We start from the raw sequence: 20,870 nt of genomic DNA, 5'->3' as shown, positions 1-20,870 counted from the left end.
CCTCCAAATCTCATTCCTTTTGGCCAGCCTTCCATCACTGACCTCGACCTGGCTTTTCTTGTAGGCACCATCCACAAACCCAAAGGCTCCCATCTGGAACAGCTGTTACCTTAGCAATACAGTTCCATCCAGGGAGTACACTGGTTATTATCCTTTGGTCCTGGGCTGTTGGCAAAAGCTTACTGCAGTCCAGTTGCTGGGGCTGGACACCCTGAAGTGCTGAACAGTGGGTCTGTACCTGCAGTTTGTTATTCTAGGGTCTCTCCTGAGGACCAGTGTTGCATGCTGACATTCGTGTAGGGACTTTCAGGAGTCCTGAGCTTGTTTGGTGTGTTAATATAATCTAGCTCTGGAGTGCTGGTTTCGTGTAGTGTTCTTGCTGAGTACTGGCCATGGCACGGAATGAGACTTGTCAGGAGTTGCTAGATGTAACTGCAAAATTAAAGAAATAAATCCATACCATTGCATTTTAAATAATGTTATTGTGCATATTCCACTCCATGTGGCCCAGCTCGGGTATGCAGTGGGCACTAAGAGAGAGCGGTTTAGCAAGCCACACTCTTGTCTCTGGGCCAGTGCGCTGTGGATTAATATTCCACCCGAGGAGTTGTGCTCATCTGCAATGCTGCACTGTTGGCAGAGCGTCCTGTCAAAGAAATACTAAACCAAGTTCCCTTCTGACCATCTCTGGTGGGCTGCCAAGGGGGATGTCAAAGGTCCCAGAGCGCTTTTTGAACAGAGTAAGGGATAACCAATATTCCCTGTCCCTGTAAACCTGGGTCTGTTCTCAGAGGGGGGGTACGTGCGTGATCACTGAACACATGATGGCTGCCATGTTCATCTGTGGAGTTGCTGCACCAGGGGACCTTTCTTAGCGTAGCATGAAGGGCTTTGAGTTCCCTGGGGTATGAAAAGTGCTCAAGGAATCCCAACTCTGATTCTTCCCCAAATAAAATCCAGACACAGACGTGCTGTATGGAATAGCAAGACCAGCTTCGGAGTCTCTGTGAGGAGAGCCACCTCATCTCACTCTGCTCCTTACCTGCATCCACTCCCATGACACCCACCCAGAAAACATTAGAGCAGCCAGGCAGTCCCTAGCTTCTTTGTCCTTTTCCCCAGGACGCAAGGGCAATGAGATGAAAGGGGCCAGCATCTGATGTGAGAAGGGTCGTCTTGTGGGGCGGGGGATTAGGAATTCAAATGGCCTGATGTTCCCAAATTGTGCCGACCCCACCATCATGCTGACGGTCCTGCGTAATCCTAGACTGTGCACCCAAGATCAGTAGACACCACTGAGCAGGATCTCTTCCTACGATGGCTGGATAGAGGGAGGAGCAGTAAAGTGGCTCAGAAGAGGACGGGAGGACTGGATTGAACGATGCTTGTATAATTGGCTTGCTACACTCTCTGGATTATTTCCCATGGGCTCTAGGGTTTTTTTTAATTATTAATAACAAATAACTTTAATATAGCACCTTCCATTCTGAAGGACCCCAAAGCACTTTACATAATTTATAAACTAATTACTATGGGCCCAATTCTGCTCTGGGTGACCCCGATGTAAATGTAAAGAAACTCCACAGACGTCACTGAAGTTACACCAGAATGATGCCAGTATAACTGAGGCCAGAATCTCTCTCTCTAGACCCAAAAGGATATGTCAGAGAGAGAGAGAGATGCAGATGTGGACTGGATGGAGGAGATGAGCATTTGAATCTCCTTTTCCCTGTCTAATTTAAAAAACAATCAAGGAGATTTCATATGAAAAGTGACAAGACCATAATGTTAGGGTTGGAAATTTAAACCCTCAAAAGTTGGGAAACAGAAAAGCTAAAGTTCTCACAGCAACCTTCAGTCACCCATAGTGACATGAAGTCATCCAAATACTCCCTGTTATATAGAGTGGATCCAATTCTGCCCTCAAATATATATCTACACCCCCAGATGAATTGCACAGATAGATCTGAGGAGAAAATTTAGTCCAATATGGTGAGTTAAGGTATAAACTCTTTGGGGTCTCTAACGTGCATTTTTCCAGAGCCTAGTACAGCTCTGTTCATTGGGGCTTTTGAGAACTATCACAGTATGGATGAATAATAACTAAGACTGCGTTTTAGTCACAGGTATTTTTAGTAAAAGTCATGGACAGGTCATGGGCAGTAAACAAAAATTCACCGCCCGTGACCTATCCATGACTTTTACTATATATCCATAACTAAAATTTGGGCGGGGGGCCATGGCACTCTGGGGGGGAGTGGTGTGGGGGCACCGCAGGTGCTGGGGTGTGGCCAGAGACCCTGCTGCTGCTGGAGGAGAGGTGGGTGGTGTGCAGCCTGGGACCCCTGCTGGTGCTGGGAGGGGGGGCGGGTGGTGGTGTGTGGCCCGGGATCCCCACTGCTGCTGGGGAGGAAGGGTTGGTGGGCCTGGCAAGCTCCCTACCCGGCTCCGCGTGTCCCTGCAGCTCCTGGGGGAGGGGCGCCATGGGGCTCTCCATGTGCTGCTCCCACCACAAGCGCTGGCTCCACAGCTCCCATTGGCCAGGAACTGCAGCCAAAGGGAGCTGCAGGGGTGGGGCCTATGGCACGGGCAGCGGGCAGAGCCATCTGGCCCCTCCTAGGAGCCTAGGAGCTGCAGGGATATGCCGGTGGGAGCCAGGAAGCCTCCCATCCTGAGGTAAGTGCCGCCCTGCACCCCAACCCCCTGCCCCTAGCCCTAAGCCCCCTCCCACACACCCAAACTGCAGCTGCTGCTGTTGGCACAGGGAATGCCTGGCTCAGGCAGCCCGTGAGCCAGCACCGGCTGCTGCAACAGTCACAGAGCCTTAATAATAACCATATAAGAATTTTTGCATTTCCTAACTTTTGAGAGTTGAATATTGTAACCTTAACATGGTTACATGAATATGGTTTCCTTAATTGTATTATTATTTTTAATTAAAAAAGAAGAAAAAGAAAAGCATTTCAATACTAACTCTTGCCCTCCAGTCTGCCATTTGCATCTCCCCTCTGCCCCTCCCAGATATCTGCTCCTGGAAAGTCCAGCCACCAACTCAAACTACACATGGTGGAAATAGCACTGCTTATCTCCTCCCCACACCCTACCCACTTCATTTCTCTCACTACAGATAATTACACCACCCTTCCAGTTACTAGCCTCACAGTTTTGGTGTCACATTTGATTCCCCTCCCACACATACGAAGGCTGTTGCTAACTCTTGCATGTACTGCCTCTGTAATAGCTCTGAAATTCTTCATTTACTCTATCTATACTGCTGAAACTTTTCCCCATGCCCTGGTCATCTTTTGCCTTAACTACTGCAAGCTGCTCCCTGGCCTCCCCAACTCTCATGTTGTTTCCCTGGAGTCTATTCAACATGCTGCTGCTAAAATCATCCTCCTTACACTCCATCTAGCTATGCCATCCCACTTCTTGAATACTTGACCTGGTTCGTCTCACCTTCAAGGCCTTGCATAGCTTTGCCCTTGCTTATATCTCCTCTCTAGTTGCCTGTGTTTTCTCCTGTGTACCCTATCTTTTCGAAACACACCTTGATGTCTGTTTCTCTCGCCTTCTCACAAACCACTCCAGGACCTTCCCTTTTATGTCTGTAAAAAGCCGAGAACATTATAATGCTGTAGAAATAATAACTAAGCTCTCTGCTGATTTTTTTCTGAGTACCTCCACAATTGCATAGTTACAACTTTGGAATTCCATAATGAAATAGCAGCAGAAAACCAGACCTACCTACCTAATATCTCTTCTCTCCTTTGAAATCTAGCTCTAATTCCAGTATGCCCAGCACCGTTGTGTCAATGCACCAAGTACAGAATGAAGGGCAACAGTCCCACATTTCTTTTGGTGAACGTACTCCTCCTTTTGGTTCCACACTGCTTTTTCAAATGCGATTCATCTCCAGGCTTGATGCATTATGCTGTAGTTCAGAAAAGAGTGTCACAACCCTACACAGAGCCGAAAGTTTGTCCTGTGCATGTGTAACGTGGATTTTTCTCTTGCTTCTATGGTCGTGCTACTTGTTAACATTTTAAATCAGACTGAAGACTAGCAATTGTAAAGTTCAAACATTTCTGAGTTAAATTATTTTTATAGTTAAAATCTCAGAAATGGGTGTACAGATTTTGCTCAACTTTTCTAGACAAATCCATCTGTTGGCTGAGACAAATGATGGGAAATTTCAAGCAAAGGCGTTTTTGTTTTAGAAAGTTATGACCCTATGAAAGAGGGTGTTTTTATATGAAAATTTCCATCTATATGTTAATGATAGGTTTTGCTACCAGGGATACTATACTCGTACATACAGAAATAACTGTAGCCAGTTCCGAGGTAGAATGCATCACCTATTTAACAACTCACAGCAACATTACTCTACAGTTTAGGATAGGAAGTAAAGAAGAATACCATATCCAATGAATGACTGAATTTTAGGCTGGCACAATGTTATCAGTCCAACTGTAATGTGGCAAGGAGAATCAGGCTAATGGTCCTATCGGGGATGGGGGGCACTTAATAATCACAAGTTCTATTTCTATCCTATATAGCCTTTTATATCGCACTAACCACTGTTGCATGTGAGCCCCTTCCAGGATGGCATTTAGTGATGTGACTAACAGCTGTCACGTTTGGTTCATGCCTTCTTTCATCCTGTCCCTGGAGGGAGAATTGTTTTGTGCCTGGTTATATTGCCTGGTTTGGTAGGGTTTAGTTTTCTTTTGAATGTACACACTGCTGTGTGTTTATGTTAGAGAAGGCCAGGTTGAAGAAGTGCACCTTGCACTGGAAGTGGAAGGGGGTGAAATTTGTGGCAGGCCTTGGTTCCTGTCAGAGCTTGTTTCTCAGTCTTGGCTCAGCGCCCTCTTCCCTCCCCCCCCCACCCCCCCAAGCTTTGTCTCCTGTCCAGCCGAGCTTTCCCTTATGACAGAAAGTTCCATTGTGCCTGAGGAGCAGAGCTGTGGAGAACACGGGTAGCACCTCACCTACCTTTCACCTAAACGGTGGTACCTCCACTAGTGTAGCAACCAACCCTTTGCACCGTGCTGGGACATTGTTTCTCACTCAGTGTTCGAGCCGCAGCTGCTGAATCCCCAGCGTTACTTCTTGCAGCCCAGCCCCCTCTAGCACCATGGCCAAGACTTTCCAAAATAGGACCCTAAAGTTCGGCTTTTTAATCCATATCGCTAAACAGCTAAATAAGTGGCCTAATTTTCAAAAGTGCGGAGCACCCAACAGCTCCCATAAAGGTCAATGAGAGCTAATGGACAGTCAGCGCTTGAAAATCCAGCCACGCATTTAGGTGACTGAATATTAATTTAGGAACTGAAGCCAAGATTTTCAAAAGTGACTAGCAGCTTTGAGTGCCTCATTCTGGGCTGCCCAATTTGAGATGCCTTAAAGGGGCCTGATTTTCAGAAAGCAGGGTGCTCAGGACTTCCTGACAATCAGGGGTCTCGGGCCAGGCAGTCAAAAAGGGGACACCCAAACTCACGAGTCCCTGTCGACAGTGATGGGTAATGGACGTCTCCAATTTTTGAAGGTCTCTACCGATATGTATAAAACTGAACTCCACACTTAGTTTCCCATGGTGCTCTCTGCTATTTTTCATCTGTGCACAGACTTTGGCTCCGAGCCTCGCTTCGCCAGCTGGTCCCAAACAGACTCAGCTCTGAAATGAGGACTTGGAACAGACAGAAATGTGTATGTCTCTCTCTTTCACAACATGATTTACCTACCCCTTTCACACTTTGTTTCTGGCAGCTTTCTCATGGGTAAATATTAAATACCAGTTTCATCAGAGATCGGGATTACTAATGAAACAGGAAGTCTAAACCTGGTTGGTTTTATTTATTTAGCTTCTATGTCCTCTGCTACCATAGTATCTGAGATTCTCACAATGTATTTATCTTCACAACACCCCTGTGAGGTAGGACAGGACTATTATCTCCATTTTACAGATAAGGAACTGAGGCACACAGAGTAAATGACTTGCCCAACGTCACACAGAGCATCTGTTGCAGAGCAGGGAAGTGAACCATGACTGGCACTCTAACTACTGCATCCATCCTTCCCCTCTGGTGAAGAAAGCAATCTCATCCAGCTCCCTTTGTACATCTCCCCAGAAGCCCTCTTCCCCAAAACCTGTGCTAAGAAAGAAATATCCAAAAGCATTCTGGGAAAGGAGGCTTTCCGTCCCTGGCTCCACCTCTGTCTGCTTGTTGCTCTCGGATGTCTTTCCCTCTACCTCAGGCTCTCTCTCACCAGATGTACAGTCCTGGCCACTCAAAATTCCTCCTACCCTGCAGGAAAGGGGTGTCTCTTTCGCAGGAACTCACTGTTATTCAACGGATCTCCTCCCGCAGACACGGAGGACTTTTAAACATACATGGCCATACAAAGTGATATGGAAGTAAACTGTGTTACTAACAACATAGGGCCAGCTTCTCAGCTGGTGTAAACCAGTGTAGCTCCATTGATTTCAGTGGCGCTATGCTGATTTACACCAGCTGAGCCCTATATGCGCCCAAACTGTGTGCTAACCATATAGTAAGGGTAGAATATTTAAAACCATTTGCAGGGCAGGGGGGTTGGCTGCCCAGTTCCCATTAATTTTAATGTGAATTGGCCGCCCAAAACTCTTAGGCAGCATTGCAAATCTCCCAAATGTACTATCTCTACCCTGCCTGTCCCAACTGGAAAATACTATCCCTTTGGTCTGTGTGTTTTGGGGGTGTCCTGGAGTGCTAGTCTTAGTTCTTCAGGCCACCATTTTCAGAACCTTGAGCAGGCGCAAAGTAGCCATTTGCGCGGCTGTGGAAACCCAGGGGATATTCCAAGCTGGTGTTTGATTGTGCCCAAGCTGTATGAGAGCCCAGTGACTTGAACCCTGCAAGGGGGCAGAGTGGGGACAGGGATGGGGGCATTGTCTGGGCCACGGAGCATTTCCAGAAGGGCCCAGGAGCAGCCAAGGCCTGCTCCAGGGGCTTCAGAGTAAGTCAAATCAGAAGTATGACTAGCCCAGGATGGGCGGGTTGAGGTGTTGAAGGAGCCCCTCACTCCTGCAGTGCAGCAGTGCAGAGTAAAGATCCCCACGCTTACCTCTTAGGGACAAGACCTTGGCTGGAAGAAGGGAGACAGGCAGGATATATTGACGGTGTAGAGAATTCACATTAGAAAGGAAGAGCAGAGGCAGGATTGGGACAGGACCAATAGGAAATGTGTGGGGGAGGCGTGGAAAGTGTTGTGTCTCACACAGCAGGCCTGCAGAAGGGGCAGGTCACTGAGGGGTTGGGGAACAGGGAGACAGCACAGAACCGGCCCACTTTAGGGTTGCTTCTCATTAAACAACTCAGGGAAGGGAGGTGGTAGGCAAGGGAATGCCAGGCTCAGAGGAGAAGTTGCCCTTGTCCTTCTAACCAGGTCGTGGGCCCATAGATGGGCACCCAAATGGCTATTAGCACCTTCTGAAAGTGTTGGCCACAGGGTATAGAAATGGCCCCTTCACTGCTTCGCATCCCAGTCCTGCAGCTCCTGAGTGCAGACTGGGGAAGGCTCTTTGAACAGCACTCGGGAAGACAGGTGACCAATTCCCTCCCCCACCCCACGTGTCCTGGAGGCTTTGCTATCAATGCAGGTGCAGGGGAGGTCGTTCTCCTGTCTCAGTAGGCTACAGGTGCCCCATTAGAGAATCACTGAGTGACCTTGGAGCAATGGAGGGGACATATAGGCCTTCTCGACACCAGGCTTTTTCTGAAAGATTTCACACCATTGCTAGTCCATCTCAGGCACCGATTTGGTCCCCATTCGAATCGTCCTGAGCACCTCACAGTCTGTAATGTGCTGATCCTTGCAATGCCCCTGTCAGAGAGGGCAGAGCTCTGGTCCCCATTTTACCAATGGGACCTGAGGCACAGAGGGACTAAGGGTGGGATTTGCGCAGATATGTCGGCACCTCGCTCTTAGTGAAACCAATGAGAGTTAGGCACTTATGTGTCTGTGAATCTCACCCCAAGGGTATGTCTGTACTGCATTGTAAAGCCAGGTCTGTGGGACCTGGCTTGCGTCATGGCTGTTTCCAAGCCCATGCTTGAGCATCCGCACTGGATTGTAAACCTGGGCTTACAATTGCTGAATCCAAATCTCACAGCCATGCTAACTCGTCCATACTGCGCTACGCAGACCTTCTGACTCGGGTCTGTGGCTTGAGCTGTGTGTATCCACATTGCAAAATGACAGGGCTTGGACTCGAGTCACAGCAGGACTGGGCTCTGATCAACCCCCTAGCAGGGTCCTAGGACTCGGGACCTGAGTGCTTGCTGACCCAAGTCAGACTGATTTGTGTGTGGACAGAAGGGGAGCTTGGACTCAAACCTGAGTCAGAGCTGGGCTTAGTGGGCAGTGTAAACTGCAGTGTAAACTGCAATATAAGCACAGAGTTAGTAGAACTCGAGTTAGCAAACCCTGGGTTTGTTACCTAGGGCTTGAGCATCTACACTCATTTGCAACCTCATGTTAGACATTATTGAACCCCGGGTCCCAACCTGGGGTTCCAGCATCTACACTGCATTATGCAGGCCTGAATCCAACCACCCATAGCCCACACTTCCTAGCACCCTCCCAAAATGTAGCTGCTTTAGCTCTTTGCAGTGCAGTGTAGAAAAACTTGACTGTCCACCAAACTTGACTGTCCAGAGAACTAAGAAAGTTGGCCCGTGGGATTGTTGGAATATTTTTGGTGGACTCCTGGAGCATGAGTCCAGTGAGGTTGCATCTACACTGCAAAGCAATATGGCAGGAACCCTGGATTCCAGTTCGACTCAGGGTTCTGAGACCCTGAGTTCAAGCTCTAGATTAGCACAATTTGTTTGTAGATAGAAGGGGGATTAGGCTTGAGCCTGAGTTCAAATCCTGGGTTTACATTGCATTATAGACATACCCTAGGGGTGTGGCCCTCCGCAAGGGGTGAGGGTCCCACAGCCCAGGCTCCAGCCCAAGCCTGAATGTCTACACTTAAATTTTATAGCCCCGCAGCCCAAGCCAGCTGACCCAGGACAGCCGCAGGGGCTTTATTGCAGTGTAGACAACCTCTAAGTGACCTGGTCACACAGGAAGTCTGTAGCAGAGCAGGAAATAGAACCTGGGTCTTTTGACTCCAGGTTTGTGCCCTGACCACTGCAATATCCTTCCTCTCATCTGGCTGGGCTCCAGATGGGTTAGCAGCTGGGGTGCTGGTGGAGACAAAGCTCTGACGGCCAGCAGCATCCTTACCACCTTAGCATGTCGATATGCTCTGAGCAGGTTTAGACAGCACAGTGGTTAAAATGACAGCAGACACCTGGAGCCCTGTGTGCATGAGCACACCCAGCTTTGCTGCCACTGGTGGAGCTGGACCAATGGCAGCAGTCATAGGCATTTTTCAGACTAAAGCTTGGTACAGACACAGTGTGAACAGCAGTGCCTGGAGGGGGCATAGTGTCATCCAGCAGGGAGGGTTTGAAAATCCCAGTGGCTGGGCACCTGCTGACCCTGAGCACCCAGACCCCTTGGGCACCCATTACTGGAAGTGGATTTTCAAAGAATAAGCACTGCCCCATAGGGTGCACTGACGTTTGCCCTTGTTGTCTGAGGGTATGTCTACACTGCAATTAAAAACCTATGGCTGACTCTGGCTCGGGGGCTCAGGCTAAGGGGCTGTTTACTTGAGATGTAGACATTCGGGCTCGGGCTGGAGCCCAGCCTCTAGGACCCTGCAAGGTGGGAGGGTCCCAGAGCACAGGCTGCAGCTGGAGCCCGAACATCTACACCACAATTAAAGAGCCCCTTAGCCTGAGCCCCGCAAGCCCGAGCCAGCTGGCGTGGGCCAGCCGCAGGTGTCTAATTGTAGTGTGTAGACAGACTCTGAGTGCCCAGAATCTCTGTAGGGTACCCAAAGGAGGCCGTATGAAAACTGTCATGCACAAGATGCAGCATCATTCATAAGCAGCCTAATTTTCACACAGGGATTAACCAAGCTGAAAGATAGCAAGGAGTTACTGGGTGGGAAGGAGGGGCAGGGAATCATAGCTGCCTAAGTGTGCCAGGAAGCATAGGGTTCTCTCTGCGTGCCACACACACACACACACGCACACAGTGTCTCGGGCTCATTCCTGGCCATCTGTTATTCCTCATTTGCTGGGGCACTGACTCTGCATGTGGTGGGAGGGGGCATTCCCTGTCGAGGAGGCGGTTCCATCCTGGGTGGGAAATGTGAAAGCTATGCTGGAGGCTTTTCTGGTGCCGCCAAGTGAAAGGGGACGGCCAGCTGAGGTGCCGCTGAGCGTGGCCATGTTAAAGGGTTTAGAGCTGCAAGCTAACGAGAGGTGGAAGGTGGGCAATTTAAGACCAAGGAAAAGGGAAAGGGCTAGAGACATAACTATAGTGGGGACAACATAGTCTTGGTCCCCTGCAATTCTGTGGGCAAAATTATGCCACTTGTGGTGGGTGAGAGTTGCTTTTCTGGAGTCTGGGAAAACAGAAGATCGGGGTTGTCGACCAGTCAGCCCCAGCCAGGGGCCCAGCAGACAGGTGCTAGGCCAGAGGTGCTCCTCTTTCACAGACGGCTGGCCATCACAAGCAGTCAGAAGCAAGGAGAGGAAAGGACGCCCTTCCCATGGCAAAGGGGAGCCCGTCACATGGAGAGAAGTAAAGGGTGAGTCAGCAGAACGTCCAGGCATCCATAAAAACCAGAGGGAAGGGTTTGTGACACACCTGGGCAAAGGCATCTCAAGTGCCTCAAGCTTTACCTGCCTTCCATGCAGGTGTGTGTGCAGTGGGGAGGGAGGTGCAACTGATTTGCATGGCTGTGAGGCATTCTTTCTAGGAGAACCATGGCTGCAGAGCAGGTACTTCCTGAATGTGGGGCTCAGTGTGGTGAGAGGGGCTTAGTGGCTCCCCCCTGTAGCCACAGGAAGAGGTGGGGCAGAAGGGAATCAACTGCTCTGAGTATGAATTAGTGAGGATCGAAAACTTCGGCGGCACCCAAAGATATTGTGTTCCTACCTCCTAATATACTCAGGTCTTAGACTAACCGCTGCTGTGTCCCAGCTCCTTAATGGGAGCTCCTTGAATTGGTTGTTAGATACCATGGTGCCTTAAAAAATACCGAAGATCAAGAGATCGGATAGATAGGGTCAAAGCAGGGAGATGTGATAGTGAGGAGTATAACTATCAGTACCGCATGGACAGTTACATGGTAAGGATTTGCATTAAAGGCCCGAAGTTCTGCGCCTGCAGAGTCTGGGCTCAGAGTAAAACCTGGGATGGATTCTTTGTGCTTGGTCTCTTCTTCAAATGTCCCAAAGTCCTGTCCAGGAATATGAGAGAATCTTCCCAGGACATTCTTCTAACCAGGACACCTGTATTGTTCCTTGCATGGCCTCCTGCTGGAAAAGTCTGGGGCTGGCGTACGCTGGGTGCGCCTCACAACCAACACCATTCGCTCTGTGCAACAGCTAGGACTGCCGGTGGCTGTAGGGACCCCGCATCCTCCATTCCTGAAGCTTCCAGTCAGTGTTCTGGGCACTGTTAGGATGGTTCCTTGTAAGGCAATGTAGTTCCCCAGCTTCTCCCAGGATTCCTCACTCTCCATAATCGCTGTGAAAGCTCTCCTCCCTTCAGCCCATCCCAATTTGGGGGTGCCAATGCCAGGAGCGTAACCCCCTAGAGCAGCTAATCCATAAAGTCAAAGAATCTGGGCCTAGGTCTCCTGCACAAATGCCTCTGCACTGGCTGAACTCCTGCTCTGGAGCCCAAGGGACAGGTCCCCAAGCCCAATTGCCTCAGGCACTGTGCAGACACAGCAACTTCCCTTCTCGGCTAGTCAAGGGCCATTAGTTTTACATGGATGATACCGCTGTACGGGTAAATCCCGGGAAAAGAGCGGGCACTGCACTGGGGGAGCAGGGAACCCATGGAGATTAATGAGATGGTCTTCTGCATGGTCTTGTTTTGCAATAGGGTGAATGTCTTGATACCAGGAGGCAGGGGCTGAGTGATCCCAGTGCTGTGTAACCACGGTTCTTCTAATCTGTCCCGGCTTCCACTCTGTTCCAAGGTGTCAGCAGGGATCAGGGAGCTGGACTGCCACCACCACCCACCGAAATGTAGTGTGTGGGATTGGAAGTATGGGGACATGTCGATAGCTGTGTGTGCATGTGCATGTTGTAATGTATTGGCCAGGGCTTACTTGTACCACCGCTGCTTCATGGCTGGCCTAGCAAGGGTAAGAGCCCTACTATTATTGACAGTTAAGGGTGGTTCTCCTTTAGCTCAAATGCTAAAACCCTGAGGTTTTTGAAGCTGAAGGTCACATGCTGTACACCCCAAAACTGCATGTGTGCAGTTTAACCAGTGCCCATTAGATTTGGATGTAGCTCCCAGATTCCTTACCATTTATGTGGAATTGAGGTGCTATTGAAGAATTAGAGGAGGGTCAGAGAAGATTGACAAGAAAGACTAAAGGCCTGGAAAAACTCTCCTATAAGAAGAGATTGAAAAGACTGGGATCGTTCACCTTAGAAAGGGGACAAATGGGAGCAGACATGATAGAAATACATTAAATAATGTATGATCTAGAGAAGGTGGATCCGGAGCGTCTGTTCTCCCTGTCTTGTAACACAAGAACAAGGGGACATGAAATGGCAAACTCAAAACTGATAACAGGAAATACTTTTTCACACAATGTGTACATAGACTGTGGAACTCACTGCCACAGGAAGTCGTTGAGGCCAGAATTTAGCAAGATTCAGAAAGGGTGTGGACGTTTTATATGATTCTAAGAATATCCAGAGTTAGCAAAGTTACTACTAATAAAAAAAAATGGAAGGGGTCTAAAACCGCATGCTTCAAGGTTTCAGCCAGTCTCTGTAAGGGACCAGGATGAGACCTAACATGGGGGGAATTATCCCACACCTGCCTACTTTGTAGTTCTGACCCTTTCCTCTGAAGCATCTGGTGCTGGCCACTGCCTGAGACAGGCTACTGAGCTAGATGGCTCTTAGGTCTGACATAGCAATTCCTATGTTCCCATATTCCTATGGGGATGTGAAGGGGGCGAGGTTCTGTGTAGGATAGGAGACAATGCTCGAGAACTTAATGTGAGGGTAGGTGTGAGTGTGTGTGTTGCCTGCAAAGGAGGCAGAGAGGGCAGAAAAAATGACCCCGTGGGGAGTTGTTTGCCACGGCTGGTTTCTGATGTTCTCATTTGTTCTTTCTTCTCTTGTTTTGCAGGGAATTTTAAAGGTCTGTGTAAGCAAATCGATCACTTCCCTGAGGATACAGATTATGAAGCTGACACAGCAGAATATTTCCTCCGTAAGTCTGCAGGCTCTTTTCCTTGGAACTGATTGTGGGTGCAAGCGCTGGGTGCCCTTTGCTTCCTGTAGATGACACTGTTCAAAGTCTGGTTCCCTTGAGGATTAACATGCCAGATGAGGCAAAATCTGGAAGAATTGACTGGGGGGCATCCCTAAGAGCTTCTGAATATCTGTCTCAGTGGGTCCCCTGCCTTCCACTAACGAATCCACTCCCACCTCCACAAGACCAAATCTACCGGATCCTGCTAGAGTCAAACTTGCACTGGCAATTAAAGGTTTTTTTAATTAAAGGTATTTAATTATGATAAAATTCTGTAGCCCCTCAGCCTCACCCCCAACTCTAAATACATTAGAAAAATATTGACAAGGAGAAGGAAGCATTTCCAAGATGCAAAGAGAGTGTCCCGTTAGCTTGGAAAGCAAAACAGATAATTGGCTTCCAATGAAAATGACTCTAAGGAGAAGGGGAAATGACAGAAGCACTGACTGTGTCACCAGTTGCAACCATCTCTCAGGTGGGAGGGACTGAGTAACCCTGTGGATTGAGGGTAGGTATTAGAGACTTGTACATAAACTGCAAGTCACTTGTTCCATCTGGTCCCTAGGCAAGGAGATTAGAGGGTTTGGGTATGGGGTCGCAAGCCTTTCACTTCTGAGTCACTGAATCTAATGCATGCCAGGTCATTTGTGACCAGAGTCATTACCCTCTGATATTTGTCAATCCACATAAAATGAGTTAGTGGTCTTAGTCTATTTCTGGAGCAAGTAGTCACCTCACAGAAACCATCACCATGAGACACACTAATTAGCAGCCTTGGTTGTAGTCTCAGCAGAGCAACAGAGGATTGAATGGGCCATAAAGACTGACCTCTTTTAGATGTAGTAGACCCTCCATGAGGGGTGGAAGACACACTAGTGGGGAAGCTGGGATAGTGCGCACGCGCATGTGTGTGTGTGTGTGTGTGTGCGTGCGCTTGGGGGAGAGGGGCACGAAAGCTTACACCACTTCTGCTTCTGCTGTCCCTCTTGGTAGGGGTTCACATATTGAATTCTTATACTGTGATCATATCCGATTTCAAAACCTGAGTAGGTTTGTGCTGGTCAGTGCTTAGATGGGCAAGCTCTGAGGAGCTCCTGCTTCTGTCAACAAAGCTGTTGATCAGACACACCTTTTGCTGACAGAACATTCACTTCAGTGGGCTGTGAATAACAGCTGGAGAGCGGATGGCACAGGGAACTGCATGGTAAGAACAGAGCCTGCTGGAGCTAACACTTCTCTCTGGAGCACAGAAAAGACTGAAGAGCATGTACCAAGGCAACTTGCTGCACTTAGAGCATGGTGTGTCTCTGGAAGGAGCACACAAGTGGAAAGCAGAGACAGCAGAGATCAGAGCCCAACTTGGGGCATGAGGGCAGAGTTCACAACTCCCATGTACGGGTAGATGGAGCCGGCCTGGAAAGCTGTGCAGTTCTGTGTGATCCGTAAAACCTTCACTGATGAAAAGAGACCACTTTTGTTCAGTGCAAAAGCAGAGGCTTGGTCTTCCTTTACAACAGATGCACAGGTCCCCGCAGCTAATCTCCACCTCTATATCCTGCTGTCCCTCCCTGAGCACAGTTCCTGTTGACATCAAGAGAGGAGATCTTTGCTCTAAAGGAGTCCAAAAGAAGCAACTTTTAATTGTGTGGGCTAAGCACCAGGGATCTGCTGGGGCTGGGGATCTCCAGGAGTCACCAGCTATGACTCGTGTGTGTTTGGAGCATGCTGGAGGCCCAGCAGCACAATGGAGTTAGGAAGATTTGGGATTCTTTCAAGATCATTTATGTGGATGAAACAGGGAGACTGTGATAGGACTTAATCATCAATTCTAAAATATTTGCCCACCTGCTGTGGTTTTAAATAATCCCATGGAGAAGGTTTCCTTAAAATGTATTTCTGTTGCATTGCTTGCCAAACAGCTTGAGTGCCAGGACTGCAAATGCGGGTGACACTCATCAGCAGAGGGATGGGCACGCTGGTTTGTTGCTGTAGAGTTACCTCTGAGCACAGGTTTGCTAGTGAAGAATTGTTTGCTGGCATTGGTCTCTTTTTAGCAAACAGAGCTTTGGAGCATTTGTTTTGGGGAAAGAGCCCACACAGGGCTCCAGATCACTGTCTCCTCCAAGAGGAGACAAGTGTAGGTCAAATCCTTGACAATGTCTCCTTCAAAGCAAATCCCCAAGGCGGAATCCCTTAGAAAAGGGCAGTGTTCAGTGACCTGAAGCAGGATATTGGGGTTTGGTCAGACTTAATGAGGTACTTGCTGGGTCATGTCTGGTAGAAGGAGCCTCATGCTGAGCTTGGCCTGACTGGAGATGGCCTGACTTGGACAGGTTCTTCCCAGGACTTCTGCCAAATTGGAGCTTGTTGAGGCTTCACCTGAGCTGGGCCTGGTAGTGTTGGCATGACTGTCTAGGATGTTGTTTCTGATCTTTAGATTAGGTTGTCGCCTGGGTCAGAGTGGGCAGGAGATTGGGATGGCAGGGAGCCTGATTAGGACTCAGTTTGGTTTTGCTGACTGTTCAGATAAGATGGCTCGGGTTCCTTGCAATCAAATAGCCGATGTCAGGAGGAACGGGGGGAATGTCAGTGTGTTTCTTTGCCACAAGACTCTGAGGCTGGGTAGAAGCCATTCCAAACACATTACCAGCTCTCCTCCCCTTCAGACAGCGGGATCTGCACTGGACTCTGGAACGGTCGGTATGGTGGGTTCAGTGACAGCCCCTCTCTTCCATGGTCATTTGACTCTGTGGAACTTCTGAAATGAATAAGGCAACTGAGCTGAGATTAAGGACAGAGAATCCTGGTTTCACCTCTTGCCGTGTCCTCTGCTCCCAATTTCACACTGTGACCTTGTGTTCTCCCCAGCATGTGATGCTAAGAATCTCCACAAGGCCCCTCCATACAGCAGGCATCCACTTGGCATTTGCTTGCTGTCGCCTGGTTCCCCACTGTTCAATCTTCCCCTACTTTCCCCAAACCATTAGCACGGTTATTCCCATCCCATTCCCTGAAGTAGAGCTAGGTAGGACTGGAGAACAGCCAAGAGGTTCCTCACACCCCTTTGGGTTTATAGCATGGAGGGATTGTGCTGGAGTCGGCACCAGCAAGAATTCAGTGCCTGTGCCTGATACGAGGGGTAGATTCTCCCCCAGGGCCTGTGAACTCTGTCCCTGCTGTCTTTGTTTGCTTTATTCAGGTTGATTCTCCCACCTTTGCTCTGAAAGATTTGCATTGGGCTGTTCTTGCATTGAGGCATGTTCTTTCTCAGCCATGTGTTTGTTTCACACTGTAGCCTCTTCTTTCTGCTGGGAAAAGAGGAGCGACCTCTCATAAAAATACTGACTGTACCTGCTGTGATGTATCGTGCAGCATGTGCCAGTCCGCCACACTGCTCTCTGCTGGACAGAATATGGTGGGGAGGGGCGAGGGGTGCACAAACGCACACCACCACCGTCTGTTGGCTGAAATAAATGAGAGCTCCTCCCGGGGGGGAGGGGAAGTGTTTGCACACGTGTGTGCACTGTTCTCTGCTGGATGGAATATGCATGAGGTTGTGGAGATGCACCTTTAGCTTGCCATTGGGAGTCCTGTGCTTCTGGAGGATTAGGTTGTGAGTTTTATTTCCCAATGCCAGGGAGGGCTGCAGCCTCTGCTTATAGCCACAGACTGTCACCCTGCCTCGGTAGCTGCTTTCCAACTCTCTACAAACCTCTCCTTAGGAGGCGAGTTCACTTTCCAAATGATGTGCAATTGACTGACTTTTTGGGTGAAACGTTTGGGATGCTGGCACCGCATTGCATTATAGGTGGGAATAATAGCTGAAGGGCCCTACTCAGGCACACGGTGTGAACAAAATCAGGAGTAAGAGGCTTTCAGGGGGTTCAGGTTATGAAAGAGTCCCGACTCCCAGGTAAACTTCTGCCACCAGGCCCCCTGAGTATGCCACTGGCTTCTGATCGTCTCAATGACAGTCCAACACATGGGTGATCCATTTGTGACCACTCTCTCCTTCTGTCTCCTCTCGCCCTCCCCTTCTTTCTCTGTATTCCTTCCTGAATCACTCTGCCCTCTCCATGTTTCTCTCCCTTCTCTGTTTCCTCTCCTTCTCCCCCACACAATACATGCTATTGTTTTCCCTCTGTATCTGTTCCCTCCCTGCCCCATCTCTTTGTCTCCTGTATTGTTTTCTCTTCTCCCTTTCCTCTGTCTCCTACCTGTGCTGTTCTTTCTCCCCCTCTCCCTCTCTTTTTCACAGGGGCTGTAAGGGCCTCTAGTATTTTCCCGATCCTGAGTGTGATTCTGCTTTTCATGGGTGGACTCTGCATTGCAGCCAGCGAGTTCTACAAAACCCGACACAACATCATCCTTAGTGCCGGCATCTTCTTCGTGTCTGCAGGTAAAGGGACGAGGGACAAATGGGCTGGGGGGATGGAAGAGTAAGAGCAATAGCGAGGAAGATACCTCAGTGACAGGCTGTCCAGGTGATGGAGCAGCCAGGGCAGAAGGGAAAGGAGGTGGTATGTTTGCACAGGCAAAAAGGGCAACATGTATTTTTCAGTCTAGATGAGCTTTATTTCAGATGAATGAAAACGTTCAACCAGGAAGAGTAAATATAAAGTCTCTGTGTGTGTGTGTGAGAGAGAGAGCACACAGTGACTCACTCTGACATTCTGCATCTGAACTGACACACAAAATGGCAGCTGCTCCCTGCAGAGAGATTCCTCTACATGTACAAACGCAGTAAACAAAACACAATGGCCCCAGCTCCCTTCAGTTACATGGCTACCTCCACCACTGGACAGACTCTGACATCAGACAGATGAAGCCATGGAGTCCCTGATGACTTCTCAACAGGGTGCAACCACCTTGGGTGAAAGAAATATAGGAAATAAATTTCTCCAGCCTGGGGTTAGAGCGCTGTTGGGGTGCAGGGCTGGGAAGGCAGGATCTCAGAATTGGATGTAAATGGAAACTGAGCTCCTCTCTACATCTGTTGGGGGAGCGGGTCTCACGGAGACAGGCAGGACTGACTGGGGTGCCAGTAGTGGGGTGAAGTTTAGGGTTCAGTGAACATGTGGAATGAATTGTTCTCTCACCTGAGAATCCCTAAAGAGGGCTCCAAGCAGGGCAGGTTTGGAGGCTCGTTTGGGGAGCTGTGAGCAGACAGGCAGCCGGGCCCTCACCAGCACTGGACTACTCTTGGGAAGACAGGTGGGACCCTAGGCTTTAACCTTGCACCTCCTGCCGTCCTTTCCCTCTAGGATACTCTAATGTTTTCCTCTCTCTCTCTTATTCTTGCCCGCAGGTCTGAGTAATATAATTGGCATCATTGTGTACATATCAGCCAACGCTGGAGACCCCTCAAAGAGCGACTCCAAGAAGAACAGTTATTCCTATGGTTGGTCCTTCTACTTTGGGGCCCTGTCCTTCATTATAGCTGAGATGGTGGGAGTGCTGGCCGTCCACATGTTTATTGACCGGCACAAACAGCTACGTGCCAACGCTCGTGCCACGGACTACCTCCAGTCCTCCGCCATCACCCGCATCCCCAGCTACCGCTACCGCTATCAGAGACGCAGTCGCTCCAGCTCCCGTTCCACTGAGCCTTCACACTCCAGGGATGCCTCGCCCGTTGGGATCAAAGGGTTCAATACCCTCCCATCAACGGAGATCTCGATGTATACCCTGACCAGGGACCCCCTGAAGGCTGCTACCACCCCCACCGCCACCTACAATTCCGACAGGGATAACAGTTTCCTCCAGGTTCACAACTGTATCCAGAAAGAGAACAAGGACTCTATCCACACTAACACAGCCAACCGCCGGACCACCCCGGTATGAAGCCGACACCAGGAGCTGAAAATGGGGAAGGAGCAGGCGGGAGGTGGGGAGAAAACGGAAGAGGAGGAGCAGGGGCAACAGGGAGGGCAGGGGAGGGAGAAGAGAAAGCAACCATGGGGGAAACCTTCCAAAAGCAAAAAACAAAACAACATCAACAAGAAAAGAAACAAAAGAAAAGAAACAACAATGACAAAAAAAGTATAAAAAAAATAAGAAAAAGGAAAAAAAAGAAAAAACTTTAAAAATCAAGAGAGATTTAAAAAAAATAGAAAATAAATTTAAAAGAAAATGCATGATTTCCCATGTACCATTTATTTTAACATTTAATAAAAACAAATTTAAAAAAGGGAACCAAGAAACAACAAAAAAAACAACAAAAAATTAAGTGGGAGGAGGAGGCAGCTCTTTGGATTTTTTCAGGTTTCATTCTTTCATTTTTTGGTTTGTTTTCTGTTCAGTTTTAACCCGATGTGGACTCACAGGCTCCAGGGGTGGCGGGTGAGGGGGGTGGACTAGCAGTGATGAGTGTATCTGTGGGAGTTCTAGAGGCTCATGATGACCCTGGAGATCTTGGGGTTACTTGTGACCTGCTCAGACTTGCCAAGACCCTGGGATCAAAGGTGATTCATGTGTCTCTTGTGGGCCCTTGAAGGTTAACATTGACTTTCCTGTCCTTGGGAATCCCAGGGGTTAATGCTGATTCCCTGGTCCCCCGGGCTCCCAGGGAGTTAATGGTGACCAACCTGGACCCACTAGTCCCTGGTGATCCTGTGGTTAACAGCAACATTGCAAAAAAAAAAAAAAAAGTTTCTAAAAAATAAGTGGCAATTTTTTAATAAAACAAAACCAACTATAAATAAATGTAAATACAGTAAGTGGATTTACTTGGAAGAAAACCAGATAGTATTTTTCTTTTCATTTTTGTTTTCTCCAGCTTTAAACTGTGAAAACGTGGGAGTTGGGGGGAGGGAGGGAGGGAAATGCAAATTCGCGGGGTGGGGGGCCTTGTAAAGAGAAAACGGAAATTGAATCCTTTTAACAAAATGAAAATCACTGAGAGGCCGAGCTCACCCCGCTGGCAGGAGGGGAGAGGCTCCCCGCTGGCCACAGGGCTTTGTGCTAGACACACATCTCTCCCTGAAGAGAGGAAGATGCTGCTACTGGGGGGATGGGTGGCAGACAGCATAAGGACTATATGCTAATAAGGAGACAAGCACTCACACGCGCACTCCCATCATTCATGCAGTGGATGCTCCCTGGGGTAGGCAGACATGGGATGCCTACTGCTGTATATACCTTCAAATGTCAGTTTTGCCTCATCACCAAGAGCCTGACGCCACCCCTGCTGAAACCAGCGAGAGTCTGTCCATTGACCTCAATGGGCATCGGATTAGGCCCCAAGTCTTGGACAGACTTCGTCACGTACAAGGCCTGATTCCCCACTGCCTTGCCCCTGCGTAGTCATTTACACCCAGCAGGGCGGGTGCAAAGTGCTACCAGATCAGAGGTCCCCATTCGCTTGCCCCTGTTGTAGTGTTTTACGCTCATTCTGCCCCAGGGCAGTGACTAAAACAGGCGCAAGGCAGTAAGGCCCTTGAACTCCTATATACATGCTCTCCTCT

The 20,870-nt window shown here is 49.0% G+C and overlaps 1 protein-coding gene across 3 annotated transcripts in view; it reads left to right on the top strand.

The window, feature by feature from the left end:
* The window catches only part of CACNG2 (calcium voltage-gated channel auxiliary subunit gamma 2), a 60,518-nt gene extending 40,312 nt beyond the window's left edge, over nt 1-20,206 (top strand). For all 3 annotated transcript variants that reach the window (XM_074941516.1, XM_074941518.1, XM_074941517.1), the window contains 3 exons: nt 13,279-13,362; nt 17,663-17,803; nt 18,713-20,206. In XM_074941516.1, coding sequence (XP_074797617.1) covers nt 13,279-13,362; nt 17,663-17,803; nt 18,713-19,248 — 761 coding nt within the window. In that variant the 3' untranslated portion in view covers nt 19,249-20,206. The remainder of the gene's footprint in view (nt 1-13,278; nt 13,363-17,662; nt 17,804-18,712) is intronic.
* The last annotated feature ends 664 nt before the right edge of the window (nt 20,207-20,870 follow it).

The sequence above is a fragment of the Natator depressus genome, chromosome 1, assembly GCF_965152275.1.
Source record: "Natator depressus isolate rNatDep1 chromosome 1, rNatDep2.hap1, whole genome shotgun sequence".
In the NCBI taxonomy this organism is placed as follows: Eukaryota; Metazoa; Chordata; order Testudines; family Cheloniidae; genus Natator; species Natator depressus.
This window is presented reverse-complemented; position numbering and strand designations above follow the sequence as displayed.